Below are 22,771 nucleotides of genomic sequence, written 5' to 3'. Positions count from 1 at the left end.
AACAATTCAAATATGCTGGAGTTACAATTAGAATTGTGCAAGACTTATCAGCAGCTATAATAAAAGACTGCAGATCCTGGAATCATTTCTACTGACAATCAGAAGAATTAGATCTGTGGCAAAAATGTCATACACAGAAAAATTATCTATAGTTTTAAATGAGAAAAAAAATGGACATTCAATGAATTTGCAGATTTTTAGGACTTTCTATCAACCAAATCCTAACTCAACAGAAAATTTAACATATAAAAGTCAATATGAAAGATCAATTTTAAGGAACTTAACATGAACAGACTGTTTGAAGATGGACAAACTGTTTATATTTTGTTATTTTTAACCATGGGAAAATGTACATTATATGTTTAAGATCCACATCAACAATAGGGTAGCTCAAAAGAAATATTGGCAGAGTCAAGGTAAAAATAGTAATCAGGTTATACAAATGAGGTGCAGAGGAAGAATAAACACAAAGGCATTAGAGGGGGGAGGGCTTGTAGTTCTGAAAATCTACTCACATTGGAAATGAGTTCAATAGGCAATACAACATATATACTATGAAGGGTATAGAACTCTCTAAAATTTACAAAGAAATAAGGAGGGAGGGATGGACAGATGGGGAAGCAAAGGGTGAGGGAAGAAGGCAAGAGAGAGCTTCTTGGGTGGGGGAAGGTTAAATAATAGCAAGGCAAGTTGTGGAGCAGAATGTATTTAAAGAGACATCAGGGATAGGAAAGACATGTATGTGTGTAGGGAATGTGTGTGCATATATGTATTTATCTACATAAGTATATATAAATATATTTTTTCTCAATTGTAGTTTGCTTGAACATATAGCCCAAGGAATCTTGGTCACAGCTACCACTTGTTCATAACTTGCAGAGATTGGTGGGAAAATGTGAAGATCACACGAATTATCTTGTGATTTTGGTTTACCTGGTTATTATCATCTTAGGGGACTTAAAAGAATATGAAAAATGCAAGTATTAAATTGATTACAGAATCACATTTGATGTTCAGAAATTATTAAATTGGAAGATGTCTGAAGCTGTCCAAGTATAGATGCACTGCCGAGTGTCAGTCAAGTATATGGATCACATAGTAAACATTTATTAAGCACCTATTCTGAATCAGGCACTGTGCTGGAGATGCAAAGAAGGGCAAAAGACAATTCTTCCTGTAAGAAGCTCACAGTCTACTGGATGAGTAAACGCATAGTCATGTATAAAAACAAGCTATATACAGGACAAATTGGAAATAATCTCATTGTGAAGCCACTAGAATTAAAGGGAAAACAAGAAAGGCTTCTAGTAGAAGAGATTTTAACTTAAACATGAAGAATTGAGAAGTGAATATTAACACAGAGAAGAGAAAACCACAAGTTAGTTGGCCATATCCAAAATAATTTGTGAACTAAAAATTTTTCTAAGATAGGCTGCTTTCTAAAATTATGAAGAACTATTTCCATTATCTCATTTGCTCAGTGATCTCATTCTTCAGGAAGGTGTATGGTTGAGACAAAATGAAAACTGAAAAAACAATTTAACCTGAATCCTTTGACAACATTCAAATTATAAATTCACCAGCAATGCTCTATGCAGATCTAAGACTTCTGCTTACTCCAATGTTAACCTAAAAGGCATAAATAGTGTTTTTCCAAGAAATTGATGGTATCAGAAATATACTTCATTTGCCAGTAAGGACTTAGTATAAATGAAATGTTATTGAATATAAATGATGTACTTCTTGGTTTTAAAGTGACCTTTCACTGATCTCTCAGTGATGTCAGGAATACAAACATGAACACATACTCATTTACTCACTGTACAGAAACAAAACTTAGAAATTCTTGTATCCAGAGTAAACAATCTGACATTTTAATTGAAAATCTAGTCATCCAGTTTGGTGTTTATTTGAAATATTCCCTACTAAAATAGTATATGCTATATATAAACTGGTTCTTATCATTTTATGGCTCAGCATGACATAATTTGGATATGACATTTGTCATGAAAAAGTTTTATTTTTTTTAGTCTCTGATTAAAGCCTCAGGAAAATATCTTCTAATTGAAGAGAATTCAACTTTTCCTTTTTCTCTGTGTGACTATGTATATATTTGTATAGGAGAGAGTTAATTAGCAGGAAAGAGTATTGATGATGAGGTTTAGATTTGGGGTACCCAAATGAAATTAAGGTTACTGGTGGTCAGGGAGTTAAATGAGGTCTAGTGGCCGGTTTGGGGTTCAGGGAGTCAAATGAAGCTCCCCTGCAACTCCTTTGGATTCAGCTCAAGGGTAGAGAGTTTTGGGGACTCCCTTCTGGTGGTGCAAGAATTCCTTGTAAAGGAATTTATAGACCCGAAAACCTAGATTGATAAAAGAGGTTTATTATGGGGATTGGAAGTACCGTTAAAGTCTGGTTAAGAAAAAAGGTGAGGGTAAAGAGAAGATAGCATTGGAAACAGTATTCTCCAGTGGGCAGAAAGATCCTGGCTGTAAAGGGCACTGCCAAAGTCCATCTGCAAAAGTTTTAGTTGATGGAAGCTTATCATATTGCTTATCTTCGTGGGGATTAGGAAGCCTGAGAAGATCATGAGAATAAGGGCTGGGACAGCCCAAGTTGGCTCAGATCCAGTGGGGGCTGGGACAAGCCAGGATCTATTGGAATTCAAAGGGGTGTTTTTGACCAGGATTTGTGAATCAAAGTCCCTGGCTTCCTGAACTGATAATGCATTAGCCAGGAGGGGCTGGGAATCTGAAAGGAATCACAGATCAATCTGAAAGGAATCACAAAGGTAGTTTCTTAAAGGGACCACAACCTGCTTCATTGGGGGAGACTGGTGAATGTAAATATGAGAGTTTTTAAAGACTGTTGGTATTTACTATTTACTATTACTATTTAAAGACTATTACTATTATTATTACTATTCTGTAATCAATTTACAAGCATTTATTGAGTATATACTACATACCAAATATTTTCCTAAGCATTTGGAACACAAAGAAAGTAGGGGAAGGGAAAGTAATTGAGATCTTCAGGGAATGAACATTGTAACAGGTCAGACAATGCTAATTAATAGGTAAGTGTAAATGTAACACTTTCTCTGTGTCACACTCAACTTGTGCTACATTCACAGGCTGAGTTGACCAGACCAATAATTGTTCTCAGGTTTCTAGGAATAACCCTATGGGTATATAATACATATATAAAACATACACACATATATGCCACACAAATATAAGTGTAAATATATATGCATATATGTCTTTTTTTTTCAACATTATTACCTCAAGCCCCAACTAGGGTGCTTCTCATTAATAAACTGTAGACTTAACTAGCTTTGGGCAAAAGTACTTAAAGGTTTCTCTACTAGTATTTTATATATCATTCCAGTCCTGCATCCCTGCTGAATACTAAGGAAGAGTTACAGAGCAATATCAATATATTTTATATCTTCAGCATGTGAATGATATCATTGTTTTATCCTTTAGCTGAGATGGATCATAAAATTGTATTCTAGAGCTGAAGGTCTAACACTTTATGACCTTTCATTCATTCACTAAAGAAGCAATTGATAAATATTATGTGCTAGGTACAGAAATAAGCAAGTTCCTGCTCTCAAGGAGCTTACATTAATTAGGGCAGAAAACAATAGGTACATCATTATAAAAGATAAAGTAAAGTCAAAGGATCTGGCTGTATATGTATGTTGAGGATGGGGAAGATGTCCATTGCCATCATAGACCTCTATCATAGAAAAAGAAATTCCTCTGGTAAAACAGAAACAAATGCATATGAATAAGGCAAAAAAGTGGACCTTAAGTAAGAGAGATGTAGGTTCAAATGCAGTCTGTGACGCAAACTAGATATATGGCTAAAGGCAAATATCACTTTAAAGCCCCAATGATGAAGTAACTCTCTAAAATTGTTAAATTATAGAATTGCAAATGGAGCCCCATTATGAGGTAACTCTTTAAAACTGTTAAATTATAAAATTGCAAGTGGTCTATATCCTTCCACTTATAAAATCACAACTATGGAGATTTTTAAAAAATAATGTTGGAGATAAAATGGATCATTTTAATCACATCTAATTAAAAAGGTTTTGCACAAATAAATAGATAAGATTAGAAAAAAAGCAGAAAACTGGGAAAAGACTTTTCTAGCAAATTTCTTTGATAAAGGCCTCATTTCTCAAATATGTAGAAAACTGAATCAAATCTTTAGGAATATAAGTCATTCTTTGATTGATAAATGATCAAAGGATATGAGCAGACATTTTTCAGAAGAAATCAAAGCTACTTATAGTCATATAAAATGCTTTAAATCACTATGATCATAGAAACACAGATTAAAAAGATTCTGAGGTACCACCTTATACCTATCAGATATAACAGAAAAGGAAAATGATAAATGTTAGAGGAGATATGGAAAAATATTGACATTATTGGTAGAAATTGTGACTTGATCCAACCATTCTAGAGAGAAATTTGGAACTCCTGGAAAAGACATAAAACTTGCATATCCCTTGACCCAGCAATACTATCCCAAGAATCAAAGAAAAATGAAAAAGATTTGTATATATAAAATTATAAAATTTGTATATATAAAATTTTGTGGTAACAAAGAATTGGAAATTGAGGGGATGTCCATCAATTAAAGAGTAACTGAAAAAGTTGTGGTTTTATGTGATTGTGATGAAATATTATTCTAAAAGAAATGATGAACAGCATAGCATGCTCTTAGAAAAACCTGGCAAAAGTTACATGAACTGAAACAAAGTGAAGTGAGCAGAACCAGGAGAACATTGTACATAGTAACAGCAATATTAGTATAATGGTCAGCTGTGAATGACTTAGCATTTTTCATAACACTGAGATAATTCTGAAGTACTAATGAGGGAAAATGGTACTAATCTCCAGAGAAAGAACTAATGGAATCTGAATGCAGATCAAAAGCATCACTTTATTATTTTTTTCTTTTTATTGCTCTGCTTTTTTTTTTGTAACATGGATAATATGGAGCTATCTTGTATATCTTCAAATGTTTAATCTATATCATACTGCTTGCCTTCTCACAGAGGGGACAAGAAAAAAAAGGAAAAATATGGAACTCATTTTTTTTTTAAATGAATGCTAAATTCCAATAAACTTGGGATGGAAAATGCCATCCACATCCACAACTATTTGGGAGACTGAATATGTATTGAAGCATGGTTTTTTCACCTTTTTTGTTGTTTGCTTTTTCTTTCTTGTGTTTTTTTTTTCTTTTTGATCTGATTTTTTTCTGTGCAACATGAAAAATATGGAAATATATTTAAAGGATTGCACATTTTTAACCTACATAAGGTTGCTTGCTGTTTTGAAGAGGGGGAGATAAAGGAGGAAGAAAGAAAAAATTTGGAACTTAAAAATTTTAGCAAAATGAATGTTTGAACTATCTATGTGTTTTTAGAAAAATAAAATACTGTTGAGAGAAAAAATAAGAAAATATGAATGTTAATTTTTCTTTATACTTAATTGAGAAAAAAAGATAAAATTTAAATGCAAAAAGAAAATTAATCTTGGAACTAGCTAATTTTTCCACAAGATAGTTTCTGTTGATCAAGTAAAAGGTTAAACAGGACATTCAAATGAAGCACAGAGATAATGGATCATAGATTTAAAACTAGAAGGAATCTTTGAGGACAAAGGTCTACCTCTCCTCATTTTACAGGTGAGAGAATTGAGGATTAAAAATGTTTTTTTGCTGAAGGCCACATAAACAATAAATAGTAAAGATTTGAACCTATGTCTTCACCAATGTTCTTTCCACTGTACCCCATGCTTAGATGTATCTTCTTTACTTTCTTATATGCACTAAGAGAGTTATGAAATAATAATTTTAATTGATCTTTTTGGAAACCAATTTACTCAAAGTGAATGTTATCATATTTCTCCCATCTTCTAGATTTTTTTTTTAGTTAAACGTTAGCTATATATACTAAGATGACACTATAACATCCAAAAAGGAAAGTGCCTGTATCATTAATCTATGTGAACAATTTGGCCAGGATGGGAATCAGTATTCATGGATGGATTAAATAACTATAAGGAAAACATGTCTTCCCCTGATCTCTTCCTTTAACAGAACATTCAAATCTGACTTCTGAACTCCCTAATAGTAACAGCAAGCCCTGAGCCCCATGTTTTAACCCTTTTCATGTGCCAGCCTCTTTCTCCAGCTTTGAGAGTCAATGTAAATTTCCCAGTTAAAATCATAACTCCTGTATTCAAAATGGTAGACAATCTAGATTTTAAACTATTTTGTTGTTTTAACTATTATGTACAAACATACAATATACCAAAATACTTTGTATTCAAAATATTCAAAAACTCTTCTTGTATTTCATTCCATCTTTTTTAGCTTGATTTTTAAATTACTTTCCATCATTTGCCAGGCTGGATATTGGTAGAATAGTAATACTATAACATGTTGTTCATTATATTAAAAAAAATTGTGTTACTAACTTCTTTCATTAGCCAGATATTTTCTTTGAATTGTTTTCCAAGAAGTGTTGGATTTGCATGGATCTATTCACATGTTTTCTTCTAGTTCCTCCTGTGTGTACTTCTGAGGTGATGACTAAGCTAAGTTTGAGGTTGTAGAGCTTAGAAAAACTAATGGTTCTTACAATACCTGAACTGCATTATGCCTATAGATTCCTTGGGCTTGTACAGTCAAAGTTATAGTTTGAATATAGATTTCTCTTGACTCCACATATAGTACTCTCTCTACGTATTAGAAAGTCATGCATATTAGCCCTGTAGGCAAATAAAATTTTCTTTAAAAATATTTACACTCAGAGGATTGCCATTATGTTCTTCTAAATTGCTGATATTTGATTACATTAGCTGTTGCTCAACAGTGTTGTCATTAGAAATGTTGAGAAAAGTTTTTTTATCTTTTGCTAATGGCAAATTGACCAGATATCTACTCTTCCCACCAGTGAAGATAATACATAAAGTTTATATGCATCTCAGAAAAAGAAAAAAATTATGCCATTGTCCATTCTACAAAGCCATAGGCTAAATAAATTCTGTTACTTAAAATCTCTCAAATTTAATTAAGAACCATTAAAGATGAATTTTGCATAGTAAAGAATTTTAATTTAGAAACAAATGAACAAATAGACTATGACCAGGGTAGTTTAATAATCTAGTTGGTATGCTTGTAAATTGAAAATGGATTTTCAGTATCTTTAGTTTAGTGAATTTTATAGTCATGGCAATCATAGAAACGAGACATGGGGGAAAAAAAAAGGTTATTCAAACAGTTTCCAGAGATGAGTTCTAAAATAAATTCTTCCCTTCCCCATCTAATGTTTGCTTTATTATTACTATTCATAACTTTGCAGTTTTCATTACAGGTTGTGTTTATATAACACCAAAACAACAGTTTAGAAAAAGTGAGAAATTTAACCAATTAGCTAATTGTTTTGTTCATATACTAGCTTGTCTGATTTTTCTAATGAACAACCATTTAAATGAATGGGGCATAGAATCATAATCTAAACTTGATTTGATTGATTTCTTCCAATTATTCTTGGCATTATTAATCATAACAATATTGTTAATTTCCTTCTTTCTTAATTTTCCACACTTGAGCTTGCTCTCTACTTAGTATCTATTTCCAACCTTGAGAAGCATACATACATGGTAAGTTTGAGAAATAGGGTGAATATCCTTCCAATAGATTCAGTGATGTCACAGTGTGAGGAACATTGAGGGACCATAGAAATCTGTACAAAATAGACAAGAAAGAATATCTGCTTTTTTAACCTTCTAAAATGATTTTTAAAAATCATTTTACATCTTAATTCCATGTACTTTTCTCCTATCCAAAAGAATAAAATGTTATTCATAATAACACTACTGTTTAAAAATCTTTCACTGAGAGAGTGTAGGTTTGGGGGAAAGAGTCATAGACCAGAAAACATGGATTCAAATTTTGCCTCTTTTTTCCTCACCTATAAGATTATGAAGTTGAATTAGATGAACTCATTCCTCTGGCTCTAAATCTATTATTCTAGATCAAAGTTCCATTGATTTTATTCTAAGGAATAAAGCAAAATCTCTTTGGTTTGGGATTCAAGCCTCTCTATATTTATCTCTCACTAAATCCCTGTCATATACCCATAGGTTCTAGCCAGAATGAACGACTTATTCATTCAATTAACATAATTTTTTCAGCAAAATTCCCAAAATAATGCAATATCTACTCAGCATCTATTACTTATTAGGCACTGTACTAGATAATAGAGATATAAAAGCAAAAATGAGATTGTTCCTACCCTCAGGGAATTTATATTCTATTAGGCCTAGAATTCTCTCCCTTAACTCTTGAGAATTCTTCAATCTAAAACTCTTGAGAATTTTTCAATCTAACTGTACAGATTCTACCTGATTCTACCCAGGCTAGATCTTATCTTCTCCTCCAGTCATAAGAAGTGGTTTGAATATCCTATTCACAAATCTATTTTGTACTACAATTATTTGTGTACATACCTTATTTCTCCCACTAGAATACATTCCTAAGTTAATTGAGGGCAGGTACAACATCTTAGGTGCTAAAGAAAATACAAAGATAAATAATCCCAAAGCTTTGGACCTAATGATTTGTTAAAGTGAATAATTCTAAGTAGAAGGTACTCTAAACTATAATCTCTGATCATGGTGAAAAGAGTACAGTAAGAGAAAGTTATTTATATAGGAATTCCTTTTGCAAATTGTAATGTCTGGGCTAGCTTTCTGGAGGATCTTGGGATCAGCCCAAGTTCTTGATCTTAGTGGAGGAGGCAGGAGAGCCACCAGGATGGTCAAAGATAAAATGTCTCATTTCCAGGCCTTCTCAGCCCTTATATACCTTAGTACAATTACGTCATTACAGCATACTGAATATGTGTGAACTAGAGAAACATTACATCACCATATTAAGTACGAAGTATATATGTGAACTAGAGAACCATTATTGCATCAATTCCAATGAGTTATTATTATTATTATACCTTATTTCAAGTATACTTCTCAAGAGTTCTGGCCCTCTACAGCAAATGATCAGGTTTTAAACTTTACTACATTAAATTATACTAAGAGAGAAGTCCTGTATTTTATATCTATGATTCTTTTTCACAGATTTCCTGAACTTCAGTTTCACTATTTCCATATTACATTATTTGTTGACCTTCTCTTTTCCCTTTAAGACTTTATGACGAATTTAGAAGAGAATATATTGTAGTCAAGGAGAATTAATAATATAACCAAATATGCAATTTTAAAAAGTTGTTAAGAAGTGAGCAACAAAAAAAATATGGAAAAGTCATAAGGTTTTCAATAAGGTTAAGCTGTTTACTTTATGTGGAAAGATGATACTTGTAACTCCTAAGAACTTTATTATTATTAGGACAGTTAAAAGGAGTATATATAGACAGAGGGCTCAGGTTGGAGTTGACTATGACAGGATGATTTAAAAAAAATACTTAAGAGGTAAGAAAGAAGGATGTACCGGGAGAAGGGATAAGACAGAGTTAGAATGAGGGAAATTTGAATCTTCTATTTACAAATCATATATCATAAATCTCATATAAAAGAGAAAAACAGGGAGGAACTTTTACAGTGGTGGGGAAGATGGCATTGGGGCGGTGGCAATGTTCAAACCTTAGTGCCTTTGAATTAATTCAAAGAGGGAAAAATGGAGGGCGAACTAAGTGAAGCAGTAGTCAAAAGCCAAACATATTCTGGAAGAGGTGTAGGAGGGAGGGAAGAGAGAGAGATGACAGAAAGACAGAGAGACACAGGGGGAGAGAAAGAGGAGGGAAAGAGGAGGAGGGGGAGAGAGAGAGAAAGCCAGAGAAAAAATAGAATGAAGGAAAATACAGTGTAATCATAATTGGGAATGGGAATGGAAAGAACTCACTCATCTATTCACAGAAGTAAATAGCAGAGTGAATTAAAAACTAGAATCTAAGTATGTAGTGTTTAAAAGAAAAAAAACCAGAAATCATATAAACAATAATAAATTTAATTAGATAGGATGACAACAATAAGACAACACACCAAAATTTTTGGAATGCAGCCAAAACAATCCTTAGGATAAAATTATTATCTCTAAATGCCTTTATCAACAGAATAGAGAAAGAACAGATCATTGAATTGAGCATGTTACTAAAAAAAAAAGTAACAAATTAATTGCATAGTATATGATGAAATATTGTGCTAGAAGAAAGATGAGCAGGATGCTTTCAATCTGGAAAGACCTATATGAACTGATACAAAGTGAAGTGAGCAGAACAATGAGAATATTGTACATTTCAATATTCAGTATTCTGCAACATTTCATGATGAGGATCTGTGAATGACTTCGCTATTCTTAGCAATACGGTTATCTAAGATAATTCTAAAGAATTTGTGATGAAAAAAATGCTATTCATCTTCAAAGAAAGAACTGATGGAGTCTGACTGCAGACTGAAGCATAATTTTTAAACTTTATTTTTCGTGTCTGTTTTTTCTCTGTTTTCTTTTTCAACAAGGCAAATATGAAATAAATTTTGAATGACTTCAGATGTATATTCTATATCAACTGGTTGACTTCTCCTTCTGCCTTTTTTTTTTTTTCTGAGGCAATTGGGGTCAAGTGATTTGTTTTTTCTTCTAAATTTAAAAAAAAAATTTTAACTGCTTGACTTCTCAAGAAGGTAACAGGAAAGGCATGAAGGGAAAGTTGTAGCATTCTATCCATTGTGTCACCTATCTGCCTCCGTATGATAAAGTATTTCTGATACTCTGTTCTCTGTGCTCAAATCTGTACTTAAAGAAGCTCCTTCATTCTATCTGTAAAAGGGAGAATCAGATTTTTCAGACAAGTATTTATGCCTTACCTTTAACCCCCCCTGTTTGGTTGATGCCTTGGGCATATAGTAAATTAATGAACAGGGAGATAGTAATTAGGTTTAAAAGGAAGTATTTATAAGAACATAAGGAAAGAAAAGTAGAACTGTAGTCCTCTCTCAGTATTTATAATTTTTACTGGTATGGATTAGGGTTTTTTGCTTGCTCTATAGGGCTATAGGTTACTGCTATTCATTCATGTCCAACTCTTCATGACCCCATTTGGTGTTTTGTTGGCAAAGATAATGCCATGGTTTGCCATTTCCTTCTCCAGATTATTTTTTAGATGAGGAAACTGACACAAACAGGGGAAATGATTTGTCCAGGGAGCACATAACTGAGATTAGACTTTAACTCAAAGCACATAAGTCCCTATCAAGGCCGGGCTTCTATCCACTGCAGCGTCACCTAGTTGCACAACACTGCTATAGCCAGACAATTCAATTTAACAAATATTAAGCTTATGATTCCATCACTATTTCCAAAGTGTGCAAAGAAAAAGCTTAAGGGCCCCTTGCCCTCAAACACCATATTAATCTGGGTTTATGTTTTGAAAGCAACCAAAATATGAAAGTAGAGAGTTAGGATTGACTACATAAGGGGCCTTTGGATGGTGAGGGGAGATAAGGTGATGATAATTAAAGAGTTGTCTTCATAGTAGGAATTATATTCATATTAGGATTAAGATATGCATACTTCATTTAGAAATCAAGGATCCTGACTTTTGTATACACTAGATAATGACCAGAACATTTTGGGCATTCAGAAAATATCAATTAGTGATAATACTGCCAAAAATATAATTGATGTGCAGAGAAAACCCAACAGCATGGCATTTTTACTTTACATGGAAAGTCTGGTAATTTTATTTTTAACTGAAATCCAATTTAACAAGATGAGTATAATCAGAGATTTACAATTTTTAATTTCTGGACTGAAAATGGTACACTGTTAATTGGAGAATGTAAAATAAAACTTGTATGAAAGAAGCAAATTGTTGAACAGATTCCTTTTTAGGTAATTGCAAATCTGGTTTCATTTCCTTTGATATTTTCTTCTAGTTAAATTGCTTGGTGTTTTATTTTCTGTTCTGTAGCAAAGTTAGTGAAACTGAATGCTTTAAAATCTTCTACCACCAGTAATCCAGATAAAAAATTAATTGGATAAGGGAAAAACATGATTGTGACTTTTCTATGCAGATATGCAAATATGCCCAGAATGAGGAGGGTATGATGAATTTACACAATACCTCTCTTCTAAGGAATTCAAAGAACTTCACCTTTATTAAGTAGACTTATCTTCATATGTAACCTTTGGGGAGCTGTGTCTAAATTTCACAGATCCCAAAGCACCTTTAGGGCTTTCTAAAAAGTAATACAATCTAATTAAACAGAAAAACTACAAAAGACCAAAACATTTCCAATAATGCTTTGTTTCCTTCTTTCTCCTAACATTTATTTTCCTGCTCCCTATCCAATCTCCCAGAAAAGAAACTTCATTGCATGCATGTATGTAAGTGTATATGTATATTTATATAGGTGTATATGTGTATATGTTTTCAGTAATATGGAAAACTTATTTTTTAGGCAGGATTTCTAAACTTAAGGGTTAGATTTTTATTAAAATTTGAATTTAATTTATAGCTTCATGTTGAACCTTATTTATATATTGCAGTTGCTAAACTTCTCTGAATTGAAACTACCATAGGGATCTCTTTAAGGAATTTAGAGATTCTTCATCTTTTTTGAGTTCTCCTTTTGATAGAGGACCATGGGGAATTGGACTCTCTTTCTCTCCCCCCAGGCAATTTGCCTAAATGCTATGTGGAAACCAGTTATCCCCTGACACTTTAAAAGGGATATTTCTTGGAGCTGTAGAACTTCGGAAAGGTCATTCTCTGTCAAAGCTTCAGCAGAATATCAGAACCCGGCACCACTCTGAACTCAAAGAATAAGTCTTGGATCTCTGTGGCTGCTGGCAATATATGTAGACACAAAAGACTCCTTGAACTTAGTAGGCAATATAAAATAGGAGAAAAGATAGCCTTTGCCTTAATATCACGCATTGCCTTCAACATTGTCAAATTTCTAGTTTTTTTTTTTTTTAACCAACTTTTTGACCTAGAGTTTGGATTGAAAATAGAAGAAATCAGTGTTCAATGAAAGCCAGCTGTTTGGGAGATAGGAGAATAAGCTAGAGATAAGGAAATCTTTTCAGTGTTTGGTTAGTTTGGTCAGTGTTCTCATCAAAAACTCAAGTGCCAAAAGAGTGATTTCAGCCCCAGAGGAAAAAATATGATAAAAATATTTTGTTTGTTCTCCAGCTAGACTTATTGTCCAAAGAAAGTAGCACTATCAACAGACACAGAGACAGACACAGAAATCCTAAGAATAGAGGAACAGGCAACTACTGACCAGAGAATAGGATTTGTGCTGAGACAGGGCAAAGGAGACATTGTGGCAGCTATAACCTTTTTATGGCATTCTTTCACAGTAGTCAGTATGTTAAGGGCCAAGAATAAATGGCAGATCATTATACAATAGTGACTTGACAAACAGCAAGGAAATGAATGGATTTGGTATAAGAATAAAAAGTCTGTTTAAAGTCAAAATAAAAAACTGGTCAGGAAATAACAGTTAGGGAGCAACTTCAAACAAAACCCATTCCCAAATAGATAAGAGTTTGCAGAGCTTATGAGTAAATAGTTCTCAAAAGACAAGCAGACACATCAGCAAGTTATTGCAATATTGCAAGCAAGAGGCAATAAAGACCTGCATTGGAGTGATGGCTATGTCAGAAGAGAGCAGTAGTATTCAAGAGAAGATGATGAAATCAAAAGGTGAAATCCACAGGTGTTAGCAACATATTGGATATATGTATTTGTGGGAGAAAAAAATAGCAAGGAGTCCAAGGTGACTCCCTATGCACCATTTAACTTTTTTTTTTTAAGTATGTAGATGCTAGCCGTCTGACACATACCTTTAGTATTTATGTCAATTTGGTGTCTTAATTCAGATTTATATAATTCAACCAAATGTAGTTTCCTTATCTCTTTTAATTAAAACTGTTTTTGCTACTGCCTTATTTGAGATCATGACTGTTACCCCTGCCTGTTTTACTTGAACTGAAGTATAATAAATACAGCCTCAGTCCCTTATTTCTATGTCTATATTTGTTTCAAATGTATTTTTGTAATAACAATATTTTGCTGAATTCTGGTTTCTAATTCATTCTATCACCTTCCGTCTTATGAGTGAGTTCATTCCATTCACATTCAGTTATGACCACTGTAATTTCCTTCCATCCTATTTTCTTATACTTTTCCTTCTTTCTATTTCCCACTGTTGCTTAATAAAGGGTGGTAACAGATGTGTATGTTCAGCATGAGTGCACTATATTTGGTATAATCTGTTTCTGCTTCCCTGTCCCTTTTCTCTTTCCCTCATTTAAGAAAAGAACAATTTATTATGTTTTCCTTCCTTCCTTCCTTCCTTCCTTCCTTCCTTCCTTCCTTCCTTCCTTCCTTCCTTCCTTCCTTCTTTTTTCTTTCTATATTCTTTTAAACCCTTCTTCATGATTTATTTTAAAAAGTTTGTTTTCCTTAAAAATAATCTTTCCCATAAATCTTAAAACAAGAAATTTATCTTCTCAAATATTTCCAAGGCCATTGCATAAGTTAAATAGCATAAGCTAATATTAGTAACAGCTCTAAATGGATATGGAAGGCCAACTCTAATGCCTTCCTTTTAGAACCAGATGGAGTTCTACCTTCTTCTTGATGTCTAATTTGGTAATTTTTGTCAATTCTGTCAATTGGTCCATAAAATCATGTCTATAGAAAAGCATATACCAGTTTTGAAGAATGATAGTATTAAACAATCTTCTTTTAGTCAGAGTAAAGTCTCTGCTATTTACTATTCTTTTTGATGAATAATTCCAAGAGGAATAGGAGAGAATCAGATAATACACCTTCACTGTCTCTGACAGGGCTGCCTACCCTTCTTGGATTGACCATCAGTAGATCTGAATTTCAGCACAGGGGCTCCTAGAAATAGATCAATTATACCATCAAATGTTCTATGTGGAGTCAGCTTTTCTGCCTTGACTATACTAAACATACTGCAACAACTTGATACCAGAAAGCAAGCTCTGATGAAAGCTCTGGATGGCACTTACAGCTAGAGGCATCATGGTTAGTTTACACAATGCTTCTAGAAGTCCAATAATGGAATGTGACTTCCCCAAGTCTCACAAATGTGCTGCAATAGCCAACAGATCTCTAGAACCACTAACCCTAAATGCATTATAGGGTCATCCACAAGTACATGCAAGGATTTTAACTCCAGATCAATAGTTCAAACTTATCATCGTCCATGTACAAACACCAAGCTGTTGAGCTCATTGTAGCTGAGATCCACAGTCTTTACATCCCTGGAATTCAATTTTAATGGTTAGAAAAGATGGATGAACGTAACAACAGTCAGGGGATGGAAGGAAAGCAAAGAAATCTTGTTTCTTCATTGCCTGGAGTTGTTGACAAGCCAATTTGTGGATTTTTTTCCTGGTGGAATGGAACTACTTTAGGAATAGGTGTTGATAAGTCTGAAAAATGGGTCTTAAAACTGCTTTTGTTCCTTAAGCTGCTTTTGCTGTTCTTGTAGCTCTTGCAGGCTCACAGTGATCCTGGATTGTCTGCCACAAGGCTGGGCATAATCAGAATGAAAACACATTGTAGAAAAGTACAGCTTATTGACCAGAGCTAATTCATCCCAAATCAATGTGGTCAAACCCTCCCAAAAAAATCTATCAAAATTACAATGTAGAGTCCCTGCCAACTTCTGACTCAGAATCCAAAAATACCTGGTATAAACCACCATGGTTCACTAAACTCTGTGGATTCCATCTCTACCATATCTTTGTTTTTATTCCTTCCTTTTCATTCCCACTGACACTGGTCAAATTTAGGCCCTCATTACCTCTCACTAAAATTTGGACTATTCCAATCTTGCTCAGAAATTTTCAAGATGGCCCACCACTCCCTAAAATCAACTCACTAGTCCATATTCAAAGTCTTCCATGATTTAATTCTAACTTACATTTTTAACATTTACATTTAAAAATTTTTCTCAATTACATGTAAACAAAAATATCTTTTTTTAAAAAAATAATTTTGAGTTCAAAATTCTCTCCCTTCTTTCCCTCATTCCTCCTTGAGAAGGCAAACAATATGATATAGATCCATGTGCATATGGATATTGTACTGGGTCTCAAATCAGAAAGGCCTGAGTTCAAATCTCTCCTCAGACACTTACTAGTTCTATGACCTGGGCTGAAAGTCACTTCATCCATTTTGCCTCAGTTTCCTTATCTGTAAAATGAGAAGGAAATGGCAAATCACTGTATCTTTCCTAAGAAAACTCCAAATGGGGTCATGCCATCTTATGTTCCACAGGCTCAATTTCCAACTCCTTCTGGTTGATCTAATATCCATCCTTTTGAGGGAAGAAGAGGAGAGGAGCAACAAGGACCAAAACAGGAGTGTCCCATCTGATGGTGCTGGCCAGCTGACTTTATCTTGTGCTTCATCCTCTGAAAGAGGAGCGACACCTTCCACGGATCTGGCCATACCCTTACATATCCTAGTGATTCTAACCTCCTGCAAACCACCGTTTAGCCCCCATGACCCATACATCACCACCTGATTTCTTATTCCTTATATCCTTCACTTCTCCTATTCTAACGTTCCAATCAAATGCTAGCCATCCTTTATACTGTGCCCTCTGGAATGACTGTTCCATAGTCAATGAACTTTCCTTCATCTTTTATCTTTTTTCTCCCACTCCTTCCATCTTCTAGTAATCATCAAGACTTCAGCCCCCCTTTCTAGCACTAGCTGTACTTCCACTCCTTCCCTTTGTTACACTGGTCAAGATGGGGACTTAGACATTCCTCGCTCCCTATCACCATTTCCTGGTTATCCCCCTACTTCTACCACTCAGTAAGCTTTTTTACCTTAAGGTCCACTTATATATGTATATATTCCACATTTTCCACTCAATTAAAATCCTAGTAGATATTGTCTACTGACCTCCAGGATATTCTCTTTCCTTCCTCAACGAATTCCATACCTGGTCCACAATCTTTCTCTCTCTTCCCCAACTCCTGCATTCATATTTGGGGATATATATACACATATATGTATGTATGTATATATGTGTATGTATGTATGTATGAATACACACATATGCAGAGACAGAGACCCTCAAACACCCTAATCACTTAGTGCCTAAACCAATTTACTTTCCATGACTCAATCTTCCACCCCACTCCAATCACATACAAAGATCTTGATCTTGGTACCCCCCACAAATATACCACCTTCATGCTGAAGAATTCTGAAATGTCTTTTTTGATCATAATGTATTCACTTTCCACCTCTCCCTCAGCACTCCTCTACCAAACCCTAATCTGTCCATACTGTGATCACAGATCCCCTAAATTCTCAGTTTTCTCCCAGGCCATCATCTCTGCACTAGCCATGATATTCTCCTTTTACCATCTTGACTTCTTGATGAACCAGTGCAATTCTATACTGCCTTCTTCTCTTTAGTCCCCAGATCTTTTATACCATATTGCACCCTTGCAAAACCTCAGCCTTATACTATGTTTGCTGCCTTCATTCCTGCACAAGTGATAGTACATCAAGGTAGAGAAAATTGTGCAATCATTTTGAGTAAAGCCACTTCAAATTTCTGTTATAATAACCTCAATTAAGTCCTTATTGCTGCTAGGTAATCCTGCTATATCTCCCTTATCAATTTATTATACTATTCTCTGCAGTGGTTCTTTCAAATCTTTTTATGCCTCCTTAAACCACCCACGACTCTCTCTTTCCTCTCTTACTGTATATTTTAGTGAAAAAAATTGAGGTTGTTGACTATGAGATTCCTTTTCTTTCCTCTTCCTTAGTTCATATTCATATCACTTAGGTGCCTTCTGCCACTATCTCCTTTTTCATCCTTATCTTGCACAGAGATATGACCCTTCTCTTTTTCAAGGTAAACCTCTCTACCTGCACAAATGATCCTATTCCATTCCATCTATTTCAACAGATTGTACCTTCTGCCATCCCTACCTTATCACTTATCTTTGATCTCTTCTTATCTTGTCCCTTGGCTCCTTCTCTACTACTTATAAATACGCCCAATAACTCCCTCAGTCGCACAAAAACCCTTACTGACCCTTCTATCCCTATTATATCCTATATCTCTTCTGCCCTTTGACTAAATTCTTTGTAAAGGTGCCTCCTCTCCCTCTCCTTCCTTTTTCCTTAATCCCCTACAATCCAGCTTTCAATTTCATTATTTCACCAAAATTCTTCTCTCCAAAGTTACCAGTGATCTCAAAATTACAAATCAGTGATCTTTTCTTAATCCTCATTCTGTTTGAACTTTCTGGAGCCTATGATTGCTGTCAGTCATCATCTTCTCCTTGTTCCTCTCTTCTCTTTAGGTTTCAGGGTATCACTGACTCTTGGTTCGCCTCCTACCTATCTGAGCACTCCTTCTCAGTCAATTTTAACGGATCTTCATCCAATTCAAACCCACCAATTGTAGGTATTCCATAAGGCTCTGTCCTGAGCCCTCTTCTCTCTTTATTCCTTCATTTGGTAATCCCATCAGATCCCATGCATTTACTTCTTATCATCTCTAGACTTATGATTCTCAAATCTATCTTTTTCATTAAAGTTTTTGCTGACCTCCAGTCTCATATTTCTCATAGCCTTTCAGACTTCTCAAACTCAGTGTCTAGTAAACATCTTAAACATGTTTGAAACTGAACTAATTATTCCTCCCCAACACTAAATCTTTCTGCTTTCCAAACTTCTCAATTTCTGTTGAGAGTAACACCATCCTCCCAGTCCCCCAGACTCTCTCATTAGGTCTCATCCTTGCTTCCTTGCTATCTCTCATCCCTCATATACAATTTGTTGTCAAGACTTATCAATTTCATCCTCATATCATTGATAGTCTCCCCTTTCTTCTCTGATATTACCATTTTCCTGGTACATGTGTCTCATCATTTAATGCCTTGACTATTTTAACAACCAACTGGTAGATTTATCTGTGACAAGTCTCTCCACTCCAATACATTTTCCAGTCAGATACCAAAGTGATTTCCTAAAGTATAGGTCTGGCCATGTTACATCCTCCTCCCCCCCCCCCCCCCCCCCCCCCCCCCCCCCCCCCCCCCCCAAATCATACTTAGTAAACTTCAGTGGATTCCTTTCACTTCCAGGATTCAGATACAAAATCCTCTGGCATTCAAAGTCCTTCATAATCTAGCTTTCCTTACTTTTTCAGTCTTCTCACACTTTATGACCCTTGTCACACCCATCCCAATGACAATGGCCATCTTGCTGTTCCACAGACAAAACATTACATCTCTCAGTCCTGGGCATTTTCTGATTTCCCAATGGCTTAGAATGTTCTCTCTCCTCCTCTGCCTCCTGGCTTCTTTGGCTCATTTCAAGTTCCCACTCAATTAAAATTCTACCTTCTGCACGAAGCCTTTTACAATCATTCTTAATTCTAGTGCTTTCCCTCTCTGACTTCCTAATGATCTTCTGGGTGACTTGTTGGTATATATTTGTCTGCTTGTTTTCTCCCTAATTAAATTGTGAACTCCATGAGGTCAAGGACTGTCTTTTGTCTCTCTTTATATATCCAGCATTTAACACCCAACATTTTATAAATGCTTATTGACTGACTGATTGAAGAAAATATTATGTTCCAGTGGTCAAATGCTAGCCAATTTTTATATCTTCTCTCCAAGAGATGCAAAGAAAAAAAAAAGCCAGATGGAGAGAACATCTTTCTACTTTCACTGTACCACTAATCTGCATCTAAAAATGTTGGTACCGAGCCCATTTCAGTCCCAAGCCTATCTGATAAAGACCAATCCAGAGAAAATGAACATTTTCATATCCTCGGAAAAAATTTTTAGGATAAAACTAAACTTTTTTTCTCAAAGTAAAACAAAATGTGGTATAAAGGAAAAATAAGGTTCACTGGCAGAAATGAGAAACTTGCTTATTAAAGAAGTGAAATTTAGATTTTTTTTCACTCCCTATTAACAGAATATTAGTACCTAAATATGCACAAAGAAAATATTGTAGTTTGCTTTCTCTCATGGAAAAATCTATTTGGGTCAAAATGCATTTTTAACAGTTTTAGGATGCATCATTTATGTTGATACCCTACACATATATACATGATAATTTAGGCATTTAGCATCCATTTCAAAGAGTAATAGAGAAATCAAAAGCAAGATCAAAGAAAAGACAGCTGTTCAATTCACTGAGGGATTTTATAGTTTCCATAACTGAAGGAATCTTTTCTTTTGGCTAAGTGTTTAGAGTAATTCTAGTAATAAGTTGGGTTAAAAATCCCTATTCCTACAATAGCATTCAATTTTGTCATCAAATACTTATGTTGCTCTCTTTACTATTCAGGAGAAGTATGCAAAAACTTAGTATCATATTAAACTAAAATCTTAAAAAAAATCTGTTTACAAAAACCAAACAAACAAAATCAAAATACAATTGTACCTGTTCTCCCACTTTTCTTAATCACAAAAAGAACCTGTAGCACATACTTATTTGAATATTGTCCTGTTCAGTTAATTAGATCATGCTGACAGAGATTTTGTAATACATGTGCGTTTGTATGTATGTATGTATGTGCATATGACAATGGGGCAGAATATGGCATAGCTGATAGATAACTTAGAATCAAGAAGACCTATGATAAAGTGTCATCTCTGACCCAGAATAGCTTTGTGACCACTTAACCCCTCAGTACCTCAGGGAACTGTCTAAGGCGCTAAATTACAAAAGAGCTGTATTGGTAGAGAACATTTCCTCACCTAGTTTCCTAGACTAGTAAAAGCTTAGGTCTAATACCACATGCCTAAGCCTCCATACATGCCCCCATGCACTTACACACATTTAAAGGAATACACATTTTTGATGAAATAAAAATTGTTCATCAGGGAAAGAGGTGAGGGATAAAACCTAAGGATAGTAAAAAAAAAAAAAAAAGTGAATGACTCAATATAATTTTTTAAAGTAGCCTAATAGAAAACACTTTCTAGTCAATTATATCATGCTTGGAAAGAATAACAAAGTATTTAATTTTTTCTGTCTTCTCTGAGTCTGGAAAGTTCTCTCTCTCTCTCTCTCTTTTTTAATGGTTCATTTATTTCAAGCTTGGTACCTAATAGTGGGCTTAATTCTTCCCTTCCAATTATGAAAAGTCCTTCAAGCTCCTTTACTTTGATAATTTTGAAAGATCATTGTTTTATGAGGAATCTCTTTACTGACATAGGTCACAACTCCATCCCTTTTTATCTGTTTTGATTTTTATGTTTTCCTATACATTCTCCACAGACAATTCACTTAATGTACTAGATGCCTTCCTCTAATTACTTTCCCATCAGAAAAACCAATCAATCCTGTGGAGTGACCATCTATTGTCTTTTTTTCTTGCTATATGAAAAGAGTCACTTGTTTTTTGACCATTTATATTATTAATATTTATGTACATATTAAAATTTGTAGTTTTAAGTCCCACAGAAGAAAAATTGTTGGTAATCTCAGAATGATAATGATCAAATGTTTATTTTGGGGGATCTCAGGAAAGTTCACAGGTGGTTTTAATGTAGGTTTTTAATAGCACATTTAATAGGATGAGTTTTATCAAATGACCATGGAGTTTGCCCAATGGCTACAGCGACAGAAAAGAAGATAGAGGCAGAGTCTTAATGTACTTGTTCCTTTTCTTATAGATTGTACAATAAGTAAGTAGGAGTAAGAGAATCCCTTTTTAAAATTAATATTGTCTAATGGAAGGGAAAAATCTGCCTCTCAAATGAAAAAAACGAATATCGATTCTTTTGCTATTTGGAAACTTCTCAGATGTTTCAATACTTACTTTTCGAAGAACTCTGCCATTTTAGGATTCTTAAAGTTGGTTACATCCAAGAAAAGCTTGCTCTTCTGGCATATTTTATAAGCCTATTTAAAAAAAAAGAAAAGAAATTCCAGCAATTTCTCTATTAGATGGTTCCATTAGAGATTTCTAAATGTGATGACAAATGAGTGAACAAAGATGCTGGCAAATTCTTAATCTCAAAAATCATTACTGTTTTTAATAATAATTTGTTTATCATTACTAATTATACACTAATTGTATAAAATCTCTCTCTATAGTGCAAAAATGATTTTACAATTTATAAGTAATCTAGCATATGAATCTCAAATAATTAAATAGTAATAGAAATATTAAATGGTAATAGAAACACTCAATGATTAGATGAGATTTTATTACTGATTGCTTCATTGCTTTTTTACAAAACAAATTGTTCAGATATTTACAGATTTTTAAAATTTACATACAACTTCTTTCCTTCAAAAGAAAAATAAAGGTGGGAATTTTCCACTTGAGGATCAAATGATTTACAAAAAAACTTCTTTATTTTTCTGAAGACAAAAATCGGAACTATTTAAGCTTGAGTCTAAGACAAAGAACAGGCATCAATGAATGGAACAACCTTCCTTGATTTCCAATCCATCTCTAAGATAATATGGGTTACCAAATTTCCTTTAACTTCCACTTCACCATAAGATCTTTATGAGTTACTATTCAACTCTGTACAGCAATTCTTCGTTGTAGCAATTCCTTGAATGATGAAATTGACATTCAAAAAAAAATCAAGAATTTAAAAGATGTTGTGGTTTTAATGAAATGCAATTTCTAATAGTTGGCCAGATAGTTGCAGTTTTCTA

At 34.1% G+C, this 22,771-nt stretch overlaps 1 protein-coding gene across 1 annotated transcript in view; it reads right to left on the bottom strand.

Annotated features, from left to right (window-relative positions):
• Window positions 1–22,771, bottom strand: part of LOC111721113 — a 73,069-nt gene that overhangs the window by 16,301 nt on the left and 33,997 nt on the right. The window contains exons 7-8 of the mRNA XM_031938832.1: window positions 21,918–22,000; window positions 7,692–7,777 (exon numbers count right to left, since the gene is read on the bottom strand). Coding sequence (XP_031794692.1) covers window positions 7,692–7,777; window positions 21,918–22,000 — 169 coding nt within the window. The remainder of the gene's footprint in view (window positions 1–7,691; window positions 7,778–21,917; window positions 22,001–22,771) is intronic.

This window comes from Sarcophilus harrisii, chromosome 5, assembly GCF_902635505.1.
Source record: "Sarcophilus harrisii chromosome 5, mSarHar1.11, whole genome shotgun sequence".
In the NCBI taxonomy this organism is placed as follows: domain Eukaryota; kingdom Metazoa; phylum Chordata; class Mammalia; order Dasyuromorphia; family Dasyuridae; genus Sarcophilus; species Sarcophilus harrisii.
This window is presented reverse-complemented; position numbering and strand designations above follow the sequence as displayed.